At 40.9% G+C, this 19625-nt stretch overlaps 1 protein-coding gene and 1 non-coding gene across 2 annotated transcripts; both read right to left on the reverse strand.

Annotated features, from left to right (window-relative positions):
- Positions 1-6390: 6390 nt before the first annotated feature.
- LOC147443530 (U6 spliceosomal RNA) lies at positions 6391-6493 on the reverse strand. Its single transcript, XR_015190148.1, has one exon. It is a non-coding gene; the product is annotated as a U6 spliceosomal RNA (small nuclear RNA).
- Positions 6494-7460: 967 nt separating this feature from the next.
- Positions 7461-10581, reverse strand: LOC147443531 (pentatricopeptide repeat-containing protein At2g03380, mitochondrial-like). The gene has a single exon (XM_086526333.1). It carries the CDS (start codon positions 10479-10481, stop codon positions 8040-8042), a length of 2442 nt encoding a protein of 813 aa, XP_086382459.1. The 5' UTR covers positions 10482-10581; the 3' UTR covers positions 7461-8039.
- Positions 10582-19625: the final 9044 nt, after the last annotated feature.

Consider the following 19625-nt stretch of genomic DNA (forward strand, 5'->3'; position numbering starts at 1 on the left):
TGAATTTCCGTCGACGCCATAGCACAGAGGGCCTCTTTTCAAATTTTTGGTCCGCTTCTCTCTTGATATGTACTTGATGGCAAGGCTTCAAGGCTTCATGGAGGAGGAAGGGCCTTATGCATGAAAATCACAAAAAAAAATCTATGTATATATTTTATACATAGCTATGGTTTTGACACATTTTGATCTCAAAATAAGGAGAGGTAGGAAGAAACCCTATGAAAACAAAAAAAATCATTGGATGTTGATTCTATCTAACGGTCACTATAGTTAAAGAATAAGAGTCAATAGTGAAAGGGAGGAGAATCTTATGCATTATGGAGTTGGAGTCAACAAACTATTATCAGATTCAAACATAATTCACTTGTGGACACAAGGCTTGCATATGGAGTCAAGAAGGGACCACCTAGAAGAATTTTGGAAGGAAAAAGACGGACACATATTTTTGTGGGATTTTTTCTCTTTTTTTTTCATTCTGAATTGGAAAAAGTTTTCAGCAGCAAAGTTGTAGGCGTTGAGCTGATCTTTCTGCCCCTATTTTTTTTAGTAATTTTTGAACCTATGATTTGGGAGATATGGCCGAAATGGTAGAGCCTATATGTTCACATGGGAAGCAGTCATTGTTAGCCAACTCCACACACATAATTTCTTCTAGGTTTCTCTCCATTATTGTTTGATTTTCTCTTATTTTATCAAGATTCTCTCAAATATTATAAGGAAGCTCTTGGACTCAAGCTATGGAAGGTGGCATGGAGACAAAGCTCGTCATGATGAAGGCGATTAGGAGGAAATTGGTCAATAAGCAAGGCACATGGAGCTCTCTCATTGGGGGGATGCCTCTAGCTGAGGTTACTTTGTAATAACTCCCCTTGATCATAATCTCTTCCCTAATCGCTCTCTTGGCCTATAAAAGGAGGCTTTCTCTTTTGTAAACGGACACACAATCAAGCTTTGGCATACACTCACAATGAAGCTCTAGCACTCATGCTCTCATATGTACATCCTTATGTATGCACCTCTATGCACAGATAGTTCTTCTATGGCATAGTATTGGCTATGGTCCTTCATTTTGTTTCTTAATGGCCGAGAGGTTTGAGTTACCATGCACACATGAGCTTATGAGATTTTGATGATGTGCAATTCCCTCGTGAATTTTTGTATGGTGTTTATGAAGCATAAATTAATGTAACTCTAATGATCTCTCTCTCTCTCTCTCTCTCTCTCTCTCTCTCTCTCTCTCTCATACACACACACACACACACACACATCTTCCTTGTGCTATGTGCCAACCCCCCTACCATGCGTCCTAGCCAAATTCCAAGCTAGGTGGTGCCCCTATTGTGTACCTCCCATGATGAGTCTATTGTGCATAGTCTTGGTGTAGAGGCCACCGAGTCTGTTTTGTGCTTTCGCCTCTCATTTGGTGCCTCCACGGAGGGGGTCTTTGGAAATACCTTCAGTCAATAAAGAGTAGCAATGCATGCCATCAATTATGGACGAGTGGCTACAAGAGTTTTCAAATTAGAGGATTGAAGAAGAGGATACTGTAGAAGCACTCAAGCCTTCATTGGAGTGCTACTGCCAGGTTGTAGCGTCATTGATATCCAAGAGGTAAGCTCCCCATCTCACATTGCCCGTGCAAATCGCAAATCAAGAGCATTAAGAGGAAGGGCTATGGAATGTCATCACTGTTGTCAACCAAAGAATTCTGTCAATGAGTGCCGATTAAGGAGCATCAACACTCTCACATTAATCAGATTTTGTGTAGCACCACGTGTTATCTCCAACGGTCAGAGAAGAGTTGTCAACTACATCAATCATAGAGTCCAAGCCACAAAGTCTAAAGCATTTGGTGGAAGCAAGTGTGCCTACACTCTCTCTAGGCCTAGAGAGTTCAAATGAAGTACGACCACCCAAGCGTCGCTTCCGCATGCAAAATGGAAAGCTGATTGAGGTAGACTCTTCTCGCCCAATCAATTTTAAACCCAGTATGGAGGATTATGTGGGCTTCAACAAGAGGTAGAGGCCTGTGGTGAAGGTGTCACCTTGTCAACACTTAAGATATGCAAATCTAGTCTTTGAAGCCTTTCCCTACACCCAACATGTGATAATAACAACAGGCCAAAAGTCTTTTCCTCCCGTTTGTTGCAACACATGCTTGTAAACGTGTACATTGATAGGAAGATATTCTACCAGCAAAAGATTGTTTTCCTATTCATAGAAGAGATGCTTGATGACATCCTTAGATCCCCACATCCCAGAAGAAAGTAAGCTACATCGAATGCTCTCTAGTGAGTTGTGTGGGAAGGAGCGTGACAATTATATTTTGATGCTAAGTAATTTTACCACATTGTTCATTGATGAATATGATAAAATCACTGGCATCACAATAGTTCAGCACCACATTAATCTCAAGGAGGAAAGTAAACCTATAGTGCACAAGCTCAGGTGGCTAGGAGTAATTCAACAAGAGGCCTTGATCAAAGAGGTAAGGAAACTACTAGAAGCAGGTTTCATATATCCAAGTTGGAGAGGGCTCACTCTCTTTTCTTTGATGGAGCCTATAATTGGATAGTGGAAAAATTTACAGTGGGCATTGTCATCTTCAACGAACAAAGGGAAAAGGTATTCTCCATTGGGCATCTCTTGGATTCCCACTCCAACAATGAGGAAGAATATACAGCCTTAACTCTTGGGTTAGAGTGGTGTGTGAGCAAGGTATTCAACGATTAAATGTATTTGGTGATGCTGTGCTTTTAATAAAGCAAATACAAGGAACTTGGGCTTGTAAAAATCATAGCTTGCTAGGCTATTTGCACCAAGTTAAGAAACTTTTAGGGAAGTTTCAAGCTGTACAATTACATCATTCCCTCGAGCAAAAAAATCAAGAAGCAGATGCTCTAGCAAGAGAGAAGCTACAAGATGTTCCAGTGGTGGGTGCTAACAAGTTGAAGCTGCCTCTCTGTTTCACATCATGAGTTTCTTGGACACAGGAGAGTGTCCTAAAGATCTTACTAAGGGCCAAAAGAAGTGGCTTGTGCGCAAGGCAACAAGATATCGCCTTATCATTGACGAAGTCTAATGCAAGGGTAAGGATCAAATTCTTAAGCGTGTACCTCTCTCTACAGAGATCATAGAAATAATTTCAAGTTGCCATGATGGTGTTTGTGGAGGGCACTTTGCACTTGACATCACTAGTAGGAAGGTTCTACAAGCCGGGTTTGTATGGCCTAGTTTACAAAGAGATGTGCATCACTGGTGTAAAACATGCAAGGAATGTCAGAAGGTAGGGGATAAGAGGCTCACATATGAGCCACAAACTCCTATAATCTCTTATGGACCATTTGAAAAATGGGAAATTGATGCCATTATGCCTCTTCCAAGGAGCCAATCAGGTAAATTGTATATCATCATGGGTGTGGACTATATGACTGGGTGGGCTGAAGTAGTTGCTACCACGCGGATTACAGCTAAGGAAGTGGCTAAGTTGGTATTTGAAAACATTTTTTACCATTTTGACACTCCTCTTGAAGTAATTTATGATAGGGAACCAGGTTTTAGAGGAGACCTAGTAGGAGAGCTACCCACAATGCAACAGTTTGGTGGAAAAGGTAAATGGTATGATTTGCAAGATCATCACTAAACATGTAACAATCACAAAAGTGATTGGAACAAGTATCTTATGGCTGCACTTTGGGCTTATTGCACTTCATTTCGCGCATCCCTTCGGTTCACATCATATCACTTGGTGTATGGTAAGGAGGCCATTTTTTGTCTCAGGATGCTAGCTAGGTAGATGGAACGCCCTAACGTTCATTTTCACAACCACATTCTTGACCTAGAGAGGCTTCAACTAAATAGAGAAGATGTTATCAACTATTATGCAACACATGTAGAGCAACATCGACTTACCTTCAACAAGGGACTTAGGGTAAATGGTCTCAAGAAGGGTATGTTGGTCCTAAGGTATGATAATAGGTTTGACATTAAGAAGGATAAAAAGTTTTCACCTAGATGGGAGGGGCCATTTGTCATTAGAAAACGCTACAACAATGGCAATTATCGATTGATGAATGTAGATGGTAGGCTCCACAATACACGTGTCACTGGATAAAGGCTGAAGCAGTACTTTTTGAGGTTTGCTCAAGCACACATGATGGATATTCGTGAGGAGGGAGACTGCTCCACCTCAACTCAAGAAGAATCAAGTATGGACTAGAGACATGAATGCGTTTTAGGGGGAGGGCTAATAAGGGCCGCTTTTCAAGCTTTTGGTCCACCTCTTTCTTTTGATATGTACTTGAGGGCAAGGATTCAAGGCTTCATAGAGGAGGAAGGACCTGATGCATGAAAATCACAAAAAAAATCTAGGTATATATTTTGTACATAGCTATGGTTTTGACACATTTGGATTTCGAAATAAGGAGAGGTAGGAAGAAACCCTACGAAAAAAAAAAGGATGTTGATTCTACCTGACAGTCACTACCTGAAGGGTGTTTTTGGGAAAAATAAGAGTCAATAGTGAAAGGGAGGAGAATCTTATGCATTATGGAGTTCGAGTCAACAAAATATTTATCAAATTAAAACATAATTAACTTGTGGATACAAGGCTTGCACATGGAGTCAAGAGAGGACCACCTGGAAGACTTTTGGAAGGGAAAGGACGGACACATGTTTTTTGTGGGATTTTTCTCTATTTTTTTCCTTTTGAATTGAAAACGTTTTCAACAGCAAAGGTGTACGCATTGAGTTGATCTTTTTGCCCCTATTTTTTTCTAATTTTTGAAGCTACAGTTTGGGAGATATGGCCGAAATGGTGGACCTATCTGTTCACTAGGGAAGGAAGTCATGGTTATCCAACTCCACACACATAATTTTTATAGGTTTCTTTCCATTGTTGTTTGATTTTCTCTTATTTTATCAAGATTCTCTCAAGTATTATAAAGAAGCTCTTGGAGTCAAGCTATGGAAGGTGGCATGGAGATAAAATTCATCATGATGAAGGCAATTAGGAGGAAATTGGTCAATAAGTAGGATGCCTCTAACTGAGGTTACTTTGTAATAACTCCCCTTGATCATAATCTATTCCTTAATCACTCTCTTGGCCTATAAAAGGAGGCCTTCTCTTCTGTAAACGGACACACAATCAAGCTTGGGCACACACACACAATGAAGCTCTAGCACTCACGCTCTCATATGTACATCCTTATGTATGCACATCTACGAACACATAGTTCTTCTATGGCATAGTATTGGCTATGGTACTTTATTTTGGTTTCTTAATGGTCAAGAGGTTTGAGTTACTATGCACTTGTGAGATGTTGATTATGTGCAATTCCCCTCGTGAATGTTTGTATGGTGTTTATGAAGCCTATATTAATGAAAGCCTAATGATCTCTTCCTCTCCCTCTCTCTCCTTCTCTCACATCTTCCTTGTGCTATGTGCCAATCTCCCTACCATCATGCGTCCTAGCCGCATTCCAAGCTAGGCGGTGCCCCTATTATGTACCTCTTGTGATGAGTCTATTGTGCATAGTTTCGGTGTAGAGGCCACACGGTCTGTTTTGCGCTTCCGCCTCTTACCACCATTGACCATCTTGTCACTCTTCGTGTTCTCATGGAGGAAAGTCGGTTGAAAGACAAGCGATTGTATTGTTGCTTTGACTGCAAGAAAGCCTTTGATGTGCTTCTACGCAATAATTTGTGGAGAAGGATGGAAGAACTCGAAGTGTCAAGTGAGTTTAGTTTTTCAAATTTATGAGAAGATAATATGTCAATTGCACATAGAAAGAGGAATTTCGAAAAAAAAAATTGCAAACACTATTGGGGTTAAACAAAGATGTCCGTTGTCACTAACTATCTTTGGTCTATGCATCAATCAATTGAAACAAATGGTACTTTATGCAAGAAAAAGCATTGAAGAGGTCACTATATTTACAATGTGGTAATTATGCTTTTGTTGTATGCGGATGATGTAGTGCTTCTAGCACACACTTTCGAGGATGCACAAAAGCTTATGGTTGTCCTTGAGAGCTTTTGCTTGCATAGTGGGCTGCTATAGTGTGGGCTTTCCATTGCGACTCTCGTCACCACAATTTTGGAGCATCGAGAATCACTTATCAACCCCATACATACTACATCACATGTAACTTTGGTCCCTTAGGTCATATTTGACCTCCGAGGACAATAATAAAATCTCTCTCTCTCTCTCTCTCACCCAAGTGTGGTAGATTGGTTATGCCATTTTCCTCTTGAATAACAGGTCTTGAGTTCCACTCCTCGTTGGCCAGATCTTTAAGGTCTCTTGGGATAGTTTCCTGCGACGTTAAAACTCTCTTCTTCTTCTCTCTCTCTCTCTCTCTCTCTCTCTCTCTCTCTCTCTCTCTCTCTCTCAATTTAGACCGTTTCTTGATTTGTACAAGTCGTCCTCGCACAAGGGCCATGCTAATCTTCTCTACATTGTCCCAATTTTATCAGATGTCCCCAAAGGCTCTCTCTCTCTCTCTCTCTCTCACACACACACACACACACACACACAACCTAAGGATTTCCTAGCTAGTGGTGCTAATGAGATTGCACATCTTTGATATAGCTCAAAGATGTGCCATATTGACAATTGGTCCCAACAAGTATGTAGACTTTTTTCCTTACCTTTTGTTCTTCATCATTCGGCCAAGCTCTAGCCACGGACACATTAGATTTCTAATGGCAATAATTAGCTTCCTTCACTGCGAGTCAAGAAAAGCTCTAGAAATCCCCAAGGTTGAGGGTTCGAGGCTCGCGGGTTGCATTCTCTTGGGTGTATGCTCCTTCCCTATTGGGGAGGTGGTTCCCACGGTCACCCCTCAAGGGTGTAATGTATAGCAATGTAGAGTTGTAAATACATGATAAATGTAAAGTTTCTCCGTACTACCTTCACAACGCTAATGGTTTTAAAAAAAAAACCCTTGAAATTCCGTAAGGTGTCTTCTTGACACTCTGCTTCATCTGCTTGCTTTCCCAAAAGAATTGGGAGGACACCTTCTATATCTTCTGTCGAAAAATCTTCACAAAATGCTAGCATATGTAGGGAAGCTCAGTTCACTCTCTGCTTTTCTAGGCCACCCAGATTGATGTCTGCAGACACCACCCACGAGACCTTATTGGTCCTCAAAACTGTGGACGGTGCAAAGATACATAGCAATAACCACCTGCATACCCTCTCAGAGTGAAAAGGGGTAAAAGTAAATGCCTTGGTCAAGAGGAAAAGAGAGCTCTCTCTGGCTGAAATTAGACTCTTTAGGGGGTTAAACCTCTGTACCACAATGCCTGCGGGTTTAGAGGCCCAAGCGTTGTGCATGAAAGACCAAGCATCCCGCCTTTGTACGATGCCTTAGTACTCTATCAGCACACAAATCATCTTCACAGTGATCTTTGATTATGAACCTGAGTTGGCTCTGTCCTTCTACAATACACACAAGTGCACCAATGTAAATTCCTTTCATTCTTCTAATGTGCCCTCCACATCATATTTGTGATAAGGGGCCAGCCGCAATTTGGCACTGTACAATTAGGTAGTAGATAGCACTAGCTTCCCCTTTATTACTCGAAGGAAACACACCTGTATTCTATGTAAGTAAATCTATGCCCATGGCTAGAAATATCTACGCACTAAAGAGTAGCATAGTAATAATTAAGTAAAGAGCGTGTATGAATGTAAAACAGGCCCCACCATGGGGGTGCATCTATGCAGCTGTTGCAAGGCCTATCGTAGCAGGCGGCAGCACCTAGCATATGCTAGCAAGTCAACCACGTGGGAAAAGTAAGTCCAGAAGCCCACCAAAAGCCACCCATACCACAAAATATCATCAATATACAATTGCATTTGTTTCAATAATCATCCAACAGCATGTGGCACCGATGTTCTCGAGCCAAGAGGAGGTTAATCAATGCGATAAGCATAGATGCTTCACTAATTGCGACTTGCTTACTGAAAAATCTTTAATACCACGTCTCAGCATCTGAGAATGAAAAAATTTATTGCCTCTTCAAGATTACCATTACTTCATGGTACTGCCAATGCAGGCACTATGTACCCCACCGAGGACATCAATTGTCAAACTGTCAATATCCTTCCCTAGACCCAGTTCCTTCATCTTCGTTATCACCTGGAATGCTTCTTCAATCTTGCCAGCTGCAAAATACAAGTTTGACAAAGTCACATATGGTGCAGCATCATGTGGGGCAAGTTTAAAAACTCGACTTGCAGCATATTCCCCTCGCTTCACATCTATTTGACTTCTGCATGCCCCAAGTAATGTAGTCCATGCCACAGCAGACAACTTCAGAGGCAGCTTTATTAACAACTGCTCTGCCTCTTCCAACCTTCCTGCTCGAGCAAGCAGATCCACCATGCAATTGAAATGATCAACTATAAGCTCTCCATCCTTGTCATTTGCAAGAGCAAGAAAATGGCGTAAACCCTCATCCACAAGACCATCATGACTGCATGCCGAAAGAAGATGGACCAATGCGATCTTGTCTGAAGCAACCCCTTTCTCCGACATTTTTTTGTAAAGATTTACTGCAGTTTTCCCCTCACCTTGTTGAGCAAATGCTCCAATCACAGCACTCCAGGATATGATGTCCCGCTCAGGCATTCTTTCAAACACCCGAAGCGCATCATTTAAGTTTCCAAACTTTCCGTACATGTTGAGAATAGAGTTTCCTACCGTAAGGTCGGCATCAAACGCATTTATTACCGCAAAAGTGTGCATTTCTTTGCCCCGGTCTTGAGCTGTTGCGGCTGCACATGCAGAGAGAATGCTTGAGCAAAGAAATTTGTCTGGAAAGATATTTTCACATGCCATCTTGTTCAAAACACACAGGGCTAGCTCAGCCAGCCCATTCTGCACATACGCACTGAATATGGCATTCCAAGACATTAGGTCACGCTTTGGCATCTTTGCAAAGATTTTCTCTGCAAATGCAGTGCTGCCACACTTTCCATACATTGTTATAAGACTGTTGTGCAAGTTCACATCAATCACGAAGTTGGAGCTCAAGACGCAGGCATGAAGTTGTTTGCATTTATGAAGCATCGTTTTATGTGTAAAAGCAACAGAAATGCTTACAAAAGTTACCCTGTCGGGTACTAAACCCTCAGCCTGCATTTGCTCATACAGTTGCGAAACGTACTGTTCTTGCCCATGGGAAGCATAGAGGGTCAACAGGGAAGTCCATGAGACCCTATCACGAGTGTGAGACTTCTCAAATGTGGCCCTTGCATCCCTCATTTCTCCACATTTACCATACATGTTTACAAGAGAATTAACTATAACAACATCCACTTCCAATTCCAGACAAATGATAAAATGAGAAAGAAGCTGGCCTTCCTCCAGAAGCACTGGACTAGAGCATGCAGAAAGTGCATTGATGAAAGTCACATCGCTTGGTGTAACAGCATTCCTTTGCATTCTCTCAAAAAGCAGTAATGCATCTTCCTCCCGACCATTACGCACCAATCCAGCGATCATGGAGTTCCAGGACACTACATTTGGCGTAGAAATCCCATCAAAGACTCTTTGTGCATCCACCAGACTGTCGCAATCACCATACATGCTGACCAACGCATTTGCCACACCTGTATCTAATTCTAACCCATATTCCAAAATGCAATGATGTACTAGCCTTCCTTCCACAACATCTTTCTGACCTGTACAAGCTGAAAGAGTGCTCAAAAATGTAGACCTTTCAGGTTTGAATCCGTCCGCAATCATTTTATGATAAAGGTGAAAAGCCCTGACATATTCTTGTTCCGATGTGAATGAAGCTATCATGGCATTCCAAGAGACAACATCTCGCTCATGCAACGTGTCGAACACTAGAATGGCATCCTGCAAACAGCCAGATTTTCCATAGATACTCAATAAAGCCGTGCTAACAGAGACAGTAGGGGCCAATGAGCTTTCTACCATAAAGGCATGTAAGAGCCTAACGATGGAAAGTTCATTTTTCCCAGAGCATGCAGACAGCAAGCTACCAACACTAGCATTGTCAAGGAACATAATCTTACTCTGCATCTGTGAAAACAAACGTAAAGCTTGGTCATGGTAACCATACCTAGCATACGATTTGATGAGCAAGCTCCAAGAGGAGGCATTGCGGTGCTGCATGCGCTTGAAAAAGGCTCTAGCATCCTGTAGAGCGCCACCAAAACCATACATTTGGACAAGGAGGTTTCCAAGTAGGACATTGTGATCAAGCCCAGCTACGATGATGTAAGAGTGAGCCCGCTTGCCTTCTGCAAGGCACTGAAGTTGGATAGCTCGTCGAAGACGTGCAGCATGGCATGCAATTTCTGCCCGCGCGGAGGCGAAAGCTTCCTCCGATGGCCCAGCCACTTCATGCCATAACTGATTGAGGTCCCTGGTTGCTGTGCGCTCTGCATTACTTGAGAATGGATATACTTGCATGCGTCTTCCATAGAAACTCAGAGTCATGCCACATTAGACATGGCGCTGGATTCATACACAACTCAAAGTGGTTAAAAGTCGATGTGTGGGTTCATAAAGACTCTTGAGTCATCTTTGCAGGATATCGAAGGTGTTTTGTGAGATGCCGTTTAACATTATTACCTTTTTGTGTAAAAGAGATTTTAGAAATGCTACAAGAAGGGCAGTGCGACTTGGAAGCAACCCATTGGCTTTTATTGATGGTACCAGAAAAAGCAGTGCAAAGTAAGGACGAAGTAGCCAAAATTGGTGATGAGCATAGCTTACATATGCCTGTGGTGTGGGTTCAAGAAGTACCTGATTGTGAAAAAAGTGTTTGTGGACACTTTCCACTATCTTTGTTGTGTTTTTAAATGAGTATGTTTAGTTACCAAGGTGGATTTCCAACCTGTCTCACTCTTTAAAGAATCATCAATGAAGTTGTTTTCGTGATTTTAAAGTTCGAGGCTATGGACTTTTGAGGTAAGCACGAAAAGCCACCAAACCGTGGTTCAAGTCAAAATTGATCTTGTGGAAGCTATAGGAGTATTGTGGAGAAAAAATTCAAAGGCTTACAAAAGTAAAAATTAGTATCTCCTATGTGATATCCGTATGCAAATATGATTTTTTCTGGCCAAAAAGCTTGAAATACACTGTATGAAACCTCTCCAACATCAAACTTGCAAAAAGTTCAATTCAAATAATAATTGTGCTTATTTTCTTGGTGCTAATTTTGAGCTCTTAGTCAACGTTCGAGCCTGCCAAGGTGAAGAATAAGAAGTTCTATGAAAGCTCAATAAGTTCTTACCTCATTTGAGTAGAAAATTGATGCCAAATCTGCTTCCATTTCTAATCAGCTGGTAAGTGATGGTAGGCACATCAAAAGTGATTCAAAATTGTTGAAACTTGTTGACAAACCTTAAAATATCTTGTACTAGTTGTGAAAACCTACAAAAGCTAAAAATCTTGTAAATATGGGCATTGAGATAATAATCGCACTAATTTTCTTGGTCTTCAAAATTGCAAAATTTTCATCAATTGAGCATACCACATGTAAGAACATTGTGTATTGTGCTCATGTTTCAAATTTGATGACAATTGGAGCCAGTGAGTGCTATTTATGTCAAATAATCTCTGAAATCTAACAACATTCACAAAAGTGGGCTAGAAACTTGATTCAAACCTTGTGGAACTTGTCAAGTGACCTATTCATAGTGTGTACAACTAGTATGGGCCAAGAAACTTGGAAAAAATCACTATTTTAGGTCAGAAGATAATAATTGTGCTTATTATCATCTGATCCAAAACACAAGATTTTTTTGAATTTTTCTTAAATAATCTTGATCTATGATAATAATAGAATGCATGGCCAAATTTCAAATGATTTGGAATAGTTTTGATTGAGATTGACAGCTCTTTAGTGTCAAAATCTGCAAACTGTTGAAACTGATAAACATTAATGCAAAACTTGTCCAAATTTGTTGCAAATTGACATAGCGCTCCTTGAACAATAATAATTATGATTATTATCAGCTAACCCCAAAGAGAGAATTTTTTGAACTTTTTGGGTTGACAAGGGTAGAGTATCTATTCCATATATATTTTGAAAAAATTATAGTCAATTGGACATTGTTGCTACTAGAAATTGAAATTGTGTTTTCCAAAAATCAAGGGGTGTATATTGGTCCTTTGGCTGTTTCCTCAATCTTGAATTGAAAATTATTTACCATCATTCTTTGTACATGCTTATGGTTTTGATAGACCTTGTAGTGTCATGACAACATAAGAGTAAGCAATCAAAGGTTCATCTAAGCATTTTGCAGTTGATAGAGTGATTAGCAAATTGGTTGATCTTGTAGGACTTGGTAAAAATTAAGATCAAAACTTGGAGATAACTAGTGAAAAGAGATTCTTGACATGTGAATTTGGTTTGTATTAGGTCAAACGGTTAGGTATTTGATTCCTTTGAGTATCATAAGTCTTTATGTACCTTAGATCAGATCGAGTACTTACAAATCAAGGACTCAACAGAGAAACTGAGAGCAAAGTGTCAATGAAGAGAGTGTCAACCAAGGAGACTACTAGAAACCCATAGTTGAATAAGTGTCTAACACCTATTCCAATTTCACCTATTCAAGTGTTGGAACCTTGCTACGCTTTAAGCATATCTTAACCTTGTATACAATCAATACCCATGGGGCTCAAATTTATCTAGACCCCGATGAGGAGTATGCAGTTCAGGTTTATGACTAGGATATTCAGTTTGAAGAGGAGGTTAGAGAAAACAAGCAAGAAACTCTCTACATGGATAGAAACAGAACTCAATACTTGAAAATTGAAAATCCTAGCACTGTGGACGAATGGGGACAAGAAGTTGATACACTAGTTCTTGACATGACCACCAAGGAAGGACCATCGGTGTTTGAATTGCAAGATTATGATCAAGTAGACACAAAGCCATTGAAGTGTATCAAAATTGATAACTCAAGTTGGAAGAAAAGAATGCCAAGGACTTGTAACTGTGTTTAGCTCATGCTAACACAAGACATTGAGCATCTTTGAAAATCATTTATGTCTTTCAACAATGTTTCTCATGTATCTCTTTAGGGATTGCTTTAACAATAATTTTGCTATGATGATTCCTAAAGAGGTAGAATGGACCAGCCTTAGGGATGAAAATTGGGTAAAAGGAATGGAACCAACGTTGAACAGAAGGAATCTGGGTGACACTATTTCCAGCAAAGGGCCACAAGAGTCACCACTACTTAGAAACTAGTTGGAAGGCTTAGATCTATGACCATTGGCCAGAAGAGGTGGTGTTGAGTATAATCAAAGAGTTTTGACCATCATGCTTTCAAAAATGCGTCAAAAAATACAACGGATGTGGGGATTCATATGACCACTTAGCGAACTTTAAGCAAGATTTAAGAGCTGTGAGGATCTCTAACTTCCATACTCAATTTGAGGTATTTGGAATGACCCTAGAGGAAAAGTCTTTGACTTGGTTTCAAGCCATACCCCCTGGAACAATTACGGATCTAACCACAATGGCGAAGAGAATTTTTTTTTTGTCTTCAAAAATGGGAATTAAACATAGCATAGTAGCACAAATCTATAGCTTTAAATAGAAACAAGGAGAATGTGTGAGTAGAATGAGACAATACATTGCTAGAATCCCAAAGCTAGAAGTTCTGGCTGAAGAGAGACTTTATTACGTTACGAAGGTCTAGTCAATAAATTATTGCATTCCATTCTATACAACAAAAAACACACAACCTTGGAAGCATGCATTCGTGATAGAATAGACTTAGGGGATACTTGTGATATCTTAAGTGAAGAGAGCTCTATGAGAGACACATAGAGCGAGAGGACTACATCTATTGTGCCACCTCAAGTGGGACCGATTGTGACAACTCCTCTAAATGCCGTAGAGGATATGCTTAAATGAATGAACAAAATGATGATCAATATGCAAAAATTGCTAGTGAGAGGGCCATGACAAGGATCATCACAAGGACAACGAATGGGACCAACAAGGCCACCTAAATGGTGTGCTATCAAGGAATTATGGACAAACCATGAGACAAGCAAGTGTTATTCCCAACAAAGGTATGATGGGAATGTTCGATTTGTGCCAATGAGATCACAAGGGAAACATATGTATAGGTTTCCACCTAACATGGTTCAAACACAAAAGCCACCTATGGATATGAAGAGACCTCAACGTGTACTAAGTCAACAACCATCACTACTAGGAAACAATGCAATTCTAGTCAAAGATATATCCTGAGGGACAAATGGATGAGCAAGCCCTAGTTCCGGTTATGCCCTATAATGAAGCTAGTTCGTCTACCATGGTAGTGGAGGAAGATTGGTATAATCAACCACCACCTCCCATGGCTGAACCACCAAAAGTGACACCTATGTACTTTATTGCAAATCAAGGGGGTAGGCCTGCTAAAGTCTGTAACATCTCAAGTGAATAGCCACAATGTGATCCCAATATTTATTTTGTTTTTAGGCATTTATTTTACTTATCTGTCAAACTCCAGGCAGGGCAATTTGCTAAGGTGAGTATATAAATTACACCAATCCCATGTTGTAAAATATATCAATTCATTGCCAAGGTTGGTGGGCTCAACAATCTCTCTCTCTCTCTCTCTCTCTCTCTCTCTCTCTCTCTCTCTCTCTCTCTCTCTCTCTCTCTCTCTCTCATGCATTCTCCCCATTTTGATACTTGGGTTGAAACTTGTGCACTCCTTGCCGCACTGTCGAAGCAAGGGACTTGCTGATACACCGTGTACGAGCCGCAGACGGTTCCAAGCACACAACTAGTTTAACTAGTAAGCTCAAAGAGGGCAATGGTGTGTCACTCACCGCCTTATGCTCTTGCCGTAGAGGATTCCTCGCCGCGAAGAAGAGGGAGACGCCGCTACGCCGCGCTCAACCTCCTCGCCGCCGTCGTGCCGCCGCAACGCTCGATCGCACACACACTCTCACTCTCTCTCTCTCTCTCTCTCTCTCTCTCTCTCTCTCTCTCTCTCTCTCTCTCTCTCTCTCTCTCTCTCGCACACACACAAGGGGATGGTGAAGGAGAAGGTGGAGATGGAGCAAGAGCAGCTTCTATTGCACAATGAGAGAATGACTCAATTTTAGGTTTAATTGGCTTTTATGTGAGCTCACCCCATTCACACTTGGGCGCCCATGCTTAGCCAACTAACCCTAGCATGTTCGTGTTAGAGTGCGCCTCTCATCGGCGATCACTCTACCTTTCCCTATTGGACCGACAAGCCCGGTGCCTGACTCTACTTAAATAAATAATACGGTTACAGTGTCCGTCGTAGGCGATAGGGTGTCCGTGAGCCACGAGGGTTAACATTGCCCCCCTTCCTGATGTAGATTCCGTCCTCGGAAGCTATTGAGTTGAAGCTTGGTATGTCCATGTTGTAGAGAATCTACATTTGAATTTGCAAGGCAAAGTCACTGTTTTAGCAAGCGGAATTATATTGCCATAAATCATGAGGGGAATGTAAAGGACATGTGGAAATGAGTAAATGCAAGATTTATGAAATGTTAGACTGCCATTAAGGACAAATAAATTTCACTTTGAGTAGATTAATTAATCAAGAGTTTTGAGCTTATGGGTGAGTCTATCAATTAGTTAGCTATGACTAAGGTTAAAACAACTACTCTAGTACTAGCTAAGCTAAGAAGATTATCTAAATGCAAGATTCCCTAATTATGCTTTTCAGCTTTGATTAGCCAACTCGCTCTCACAACTGCAAACAAAAGCTTGAAATGTTAGCTGTAAGCTCAATGGAAGTCTTTTAATTTATTATTATTATTATTTTTTTAATACTTTTTTACTTTGGGTCACAATCATGTGACGTGTGTGCTTATTTTGTATGTCCGGGGTTTTTTGCTTCTCAAGGAAAAGCGCCCACACTGGGAACCTCGAGGGCTCTAGTACCATAGACAATACATGTGAGTGAAGTACCAATTCAAGCCAGGATTTCTCTTCCAGCGTAAGATTTTTCATTTGTGGCACTTATGTTTTTTTTTTTTTTTTGCTTCCATTTCCTTGGTATTCGCACTAGTGTTTTTTGTTGTTTCAGTGAGCAAGCCTTTCTCTGCCTAAAACATTCCTAAGGTCTCAAATACTCGGATAATTTTATTAGCTAGGCCTAGTGGTCAAGTAAATGAGTTAACCTAAAGTCACGGTCTCCTAATCTCCAGGCTCATCCATAAGATTAAACTGGAGTTCAATCAACTTAAGCAAAGACAAATTTATACATCTATAATGGCAGATAACAATCATAACTATTGCACTCAAACAAAGAATGAAAAATCATTATTAGCAACTACACATATCCACCAACATGAATCATGGAAAGTAGTACACCTAGAGGTATGGAGTGGCTCATTTCGTTGAAGCAGATGTCCTCAGCCATGTGGATGGAGATCCATATAAGTCCTACCTAACACATCCAAAAACAGGCACTATACCTCTCGGAGGCATGTCAGTGTGAAAAATTAAAACTCCTAAAAAACAAACTCAAAACACAATCTAGACCCCTAACCTACCTATCTGTCACCCCTTTTAGAATCAAGGAAAGAGGATATTATATAAACCAGGTGGCCACCCTAAGGCTAGGCCTCTATCCTCATCATCTAGATAAATAAAATCGTTGTCCGTGAGGCCATAGTCTTCCTCGGTCTCTATTAGTTCCTCTTCATCATCCTCTTGTGCAAGCATGCTAATCAAGAACCTCGCGATGCGTGGATACTCATCTTGTGCAAAAGAATAAGCATGTGCCATTGGAGACACATTCGCTACTGGGTATGGATCACTAGTTAGCCATAGACGTATCAGCCATTCTAACTCCTCAAAATTTCTCTCACATGCAAGGCTCTCTATCAAATCCCATTCGCAAGAAAGTATAGGGTAGCATACGTAGAACACTTGAGGAAAAGACAAAGGGTACCTTTCATCAAAAATAGAAGTGCATGCCTCTGGTGAAGTAGCCATTTCTGACAAGATAGATAGATTTGGTTAGGCCTTTAAAACATAAGAGTTGTTTTTGTGTGTTGCTTGAATTGACACGGTGAATTTGGACTTATATGTAAGATCTGATAGGGTGCTCTCTCGTTGCTAGTCGCTCTTGCTCTTTACTATTTTTGTTTTTTGTGAGTATAAGGCTATATATATACATTCCCTAAGATTGGAATTGAGAGGTCAGGGAGGAAGGTTGAGAGGGGAGCGAGTGAATGATTGATGTTAGCAAATACTCCCCCCTTCCTTGGGTAGATCATACCTTTTGGAAGGAGGTCGTCACCTTTTGAAACCAATTGTTCCAAGTTGTTATGGGTGAAGGTTTTAACCAATAGTTTTCGACCACCCTATGCGTTTCATCTAGTTGCAAGGGTGGTAAGGTACTCTCCCATGATTTTATTGGCAACGTTGTTGTAGGTGGTGAACTTACCTCGGGAGGTGCAAACTCTTTCGTGCTTGTATGGATATGTACAGTGGTAGGTGGAGGTTGTGTCGAAGCTTCTATTTGCGTATAGGAACTACATGAAGAGCAAGAAGCTTCATTTGATTTCCCTGTTCCTGAGCTAGGTGGAACAAATTGTTCTTTCTTTGGTACCCAAACTAGCTCTAGATCGGGTGTGTAACATTCCATGATTTTTTCTTTTCCGCGATTTTCAATTTGTTTTGGAGCCACAGGATTGGGTTTACATGGGCCAGATGACAGGTAAGAGTACACTTTACGTTTGGGCACCTAGATTTGATCATTTCCTTCATAGTATCCTTGGGCTTCCAATAGTCGTTTAGGAATCCAACGCAACGTTTCTTTACATTTCTTGGAGTGAGTGGGACGGTTCTTACTAGGTTTCCGTTTTTTTGCATCAACCATGCTCACTACAGAGGCTTTAGGGACCCACTTGTATGTTTTGTCTGTTATATTAGGATGGTTCTTGTGTGTCTCAAGCTTTCTTTCAACTACATTAGTTGAAGCTCTAGAGAGTTGGGCTATGGGGACGTATGGTTCAACCTCCTGGACATGCAATGTCTTGGGTTTTATTTCCTTAGGCAATATCTCAGGGACTATGGCTTGAGTGGTAGGGCTAAGAGTTGGTTTTTGCGTTGTAACACCCCCAGTCCCCCAATCAATAGTGCATTTGGTGGCTATCATCCACGTGCGGCCTAGGTTTATATTACCCTCCATAGTTCCAGTAGGCATGACCAAAAAGTCTTGAGCTACAATCCCATTGTCATAACTGATAGAAGTGTGCCAGATTCCAAAAACCGTAGTTTTTTTCTTGTTGACACCCTTGACTTGGATAATACTCTCAGATAGAGGTGGCTTCCCTAACTGACACCACACCCCATAGGATAGCAGATTATATTTAGCACCCGTGTCCAATAAGGCGTTATATAGCACTTTTCCATAGGCACTATTTAACTCAATGGGGTATCGTAGAGGTGTGTCAGAGTCCAACCCATCCTCTTCGATTTCCACGTGGAATGCATTTGTGACTCCAAGGTTAGCCTCTCGTTTTTGTCTTATACGTTGTTGTCGCTCCTTAGCCTCAACTTGAGCTTGTATCTTGTTTAAATCGGTTTGTGCTTTGGCGGCCTTCTTTTGATGAATGGCCCGTAGTTCTTCTTGGCTTAAAGGATCATAATATCTTTTGAATTTACTCCCATTGAGGAATCCAATGGTTTCAACTCCATCAAGAGTTTCCACACGAAGGGTACCTTGTGGGGTAATTTCACATACTCTATATGGTCCTTTACCAGCATATTTCAACTTTTTCTTCTCTTTACGTACTCCATACATAAGGACTTTATCACCAACTTTGATGTCCTTGTCCTTCACATGGCGATCAAACCACTTCTTTCTCCTATCCTTTTCCACAAGAGCATTTTGCACAGCCAACTGTCTCTCTTCGTCTAGTTTTTCTAATATATACAAACGCTCGGTTAAGGGGTTACCATTCCATCCTTCTTGCGAAGCTACCCTAAGACTAGGAATGACAAACTCCCAAGGCATAACCGCTTCTTGGCCGTATACCATTTTGAATGGCGTACAATTAATAGCCACTTTATAAGCAGTACGATAAGCCCATAGAGCAGATGTCAACTTCAAATCCCAATCAGTGCGATGAGCTTCTACCGTCTTGGTTAAAATAGAGATTAGAGTCTTGTTGGTGCTCTCGGCTTGTCCATTAGCTTGCGGGTAATAAGGTGTAGACTTATGGTGGGATATCATAAAGGTCGTGGTAAGCTCTCTTATTACCTCATTTATAAAATGGGCACCATTATCACTAACAATTTCAAAAGGGCAACCAAATCTTGTGATAATGTTCTCAAAAAGAAACTTAGCTGTTGTCCTCGCGTCAGCTTTTTGTGAAGCCTTAGCTTCAGCCCACTTTGTTACATAGTCCGTAGCAACTAGAATATATCGAGATTGAGTGTTGCGAGCTACGGGACTAATTGGACCTACAAAGTCTAAGCCCCATTTTTCAAATGGTTGGGTTACTTTAATAGGATGTAAGGGCATTCTGTCTTTGCGCTGTGTGGTCTTGTAACGTTGGCACTCATCACACCCTTTTGCAAAAGTGATGCATCCTTAAATAAACTTGGCC

Source organism: Adiantum capillus-veneris, chromosome 13, assembly GCF_014529385.1.
Source record: "Adiantum capillus-veneris isolate H3 chromosome 13, ASM1452938v2, whole genome shotgun sequence".
Classification (NCBI taxonomy): domain Eukaryota; kingdom Viridiplantae; phylum Streptophyta; class Polypodiopsida; order Polypodiales; family Pteridaceae; genus Adiantum; species Adiantum capillus-veneris.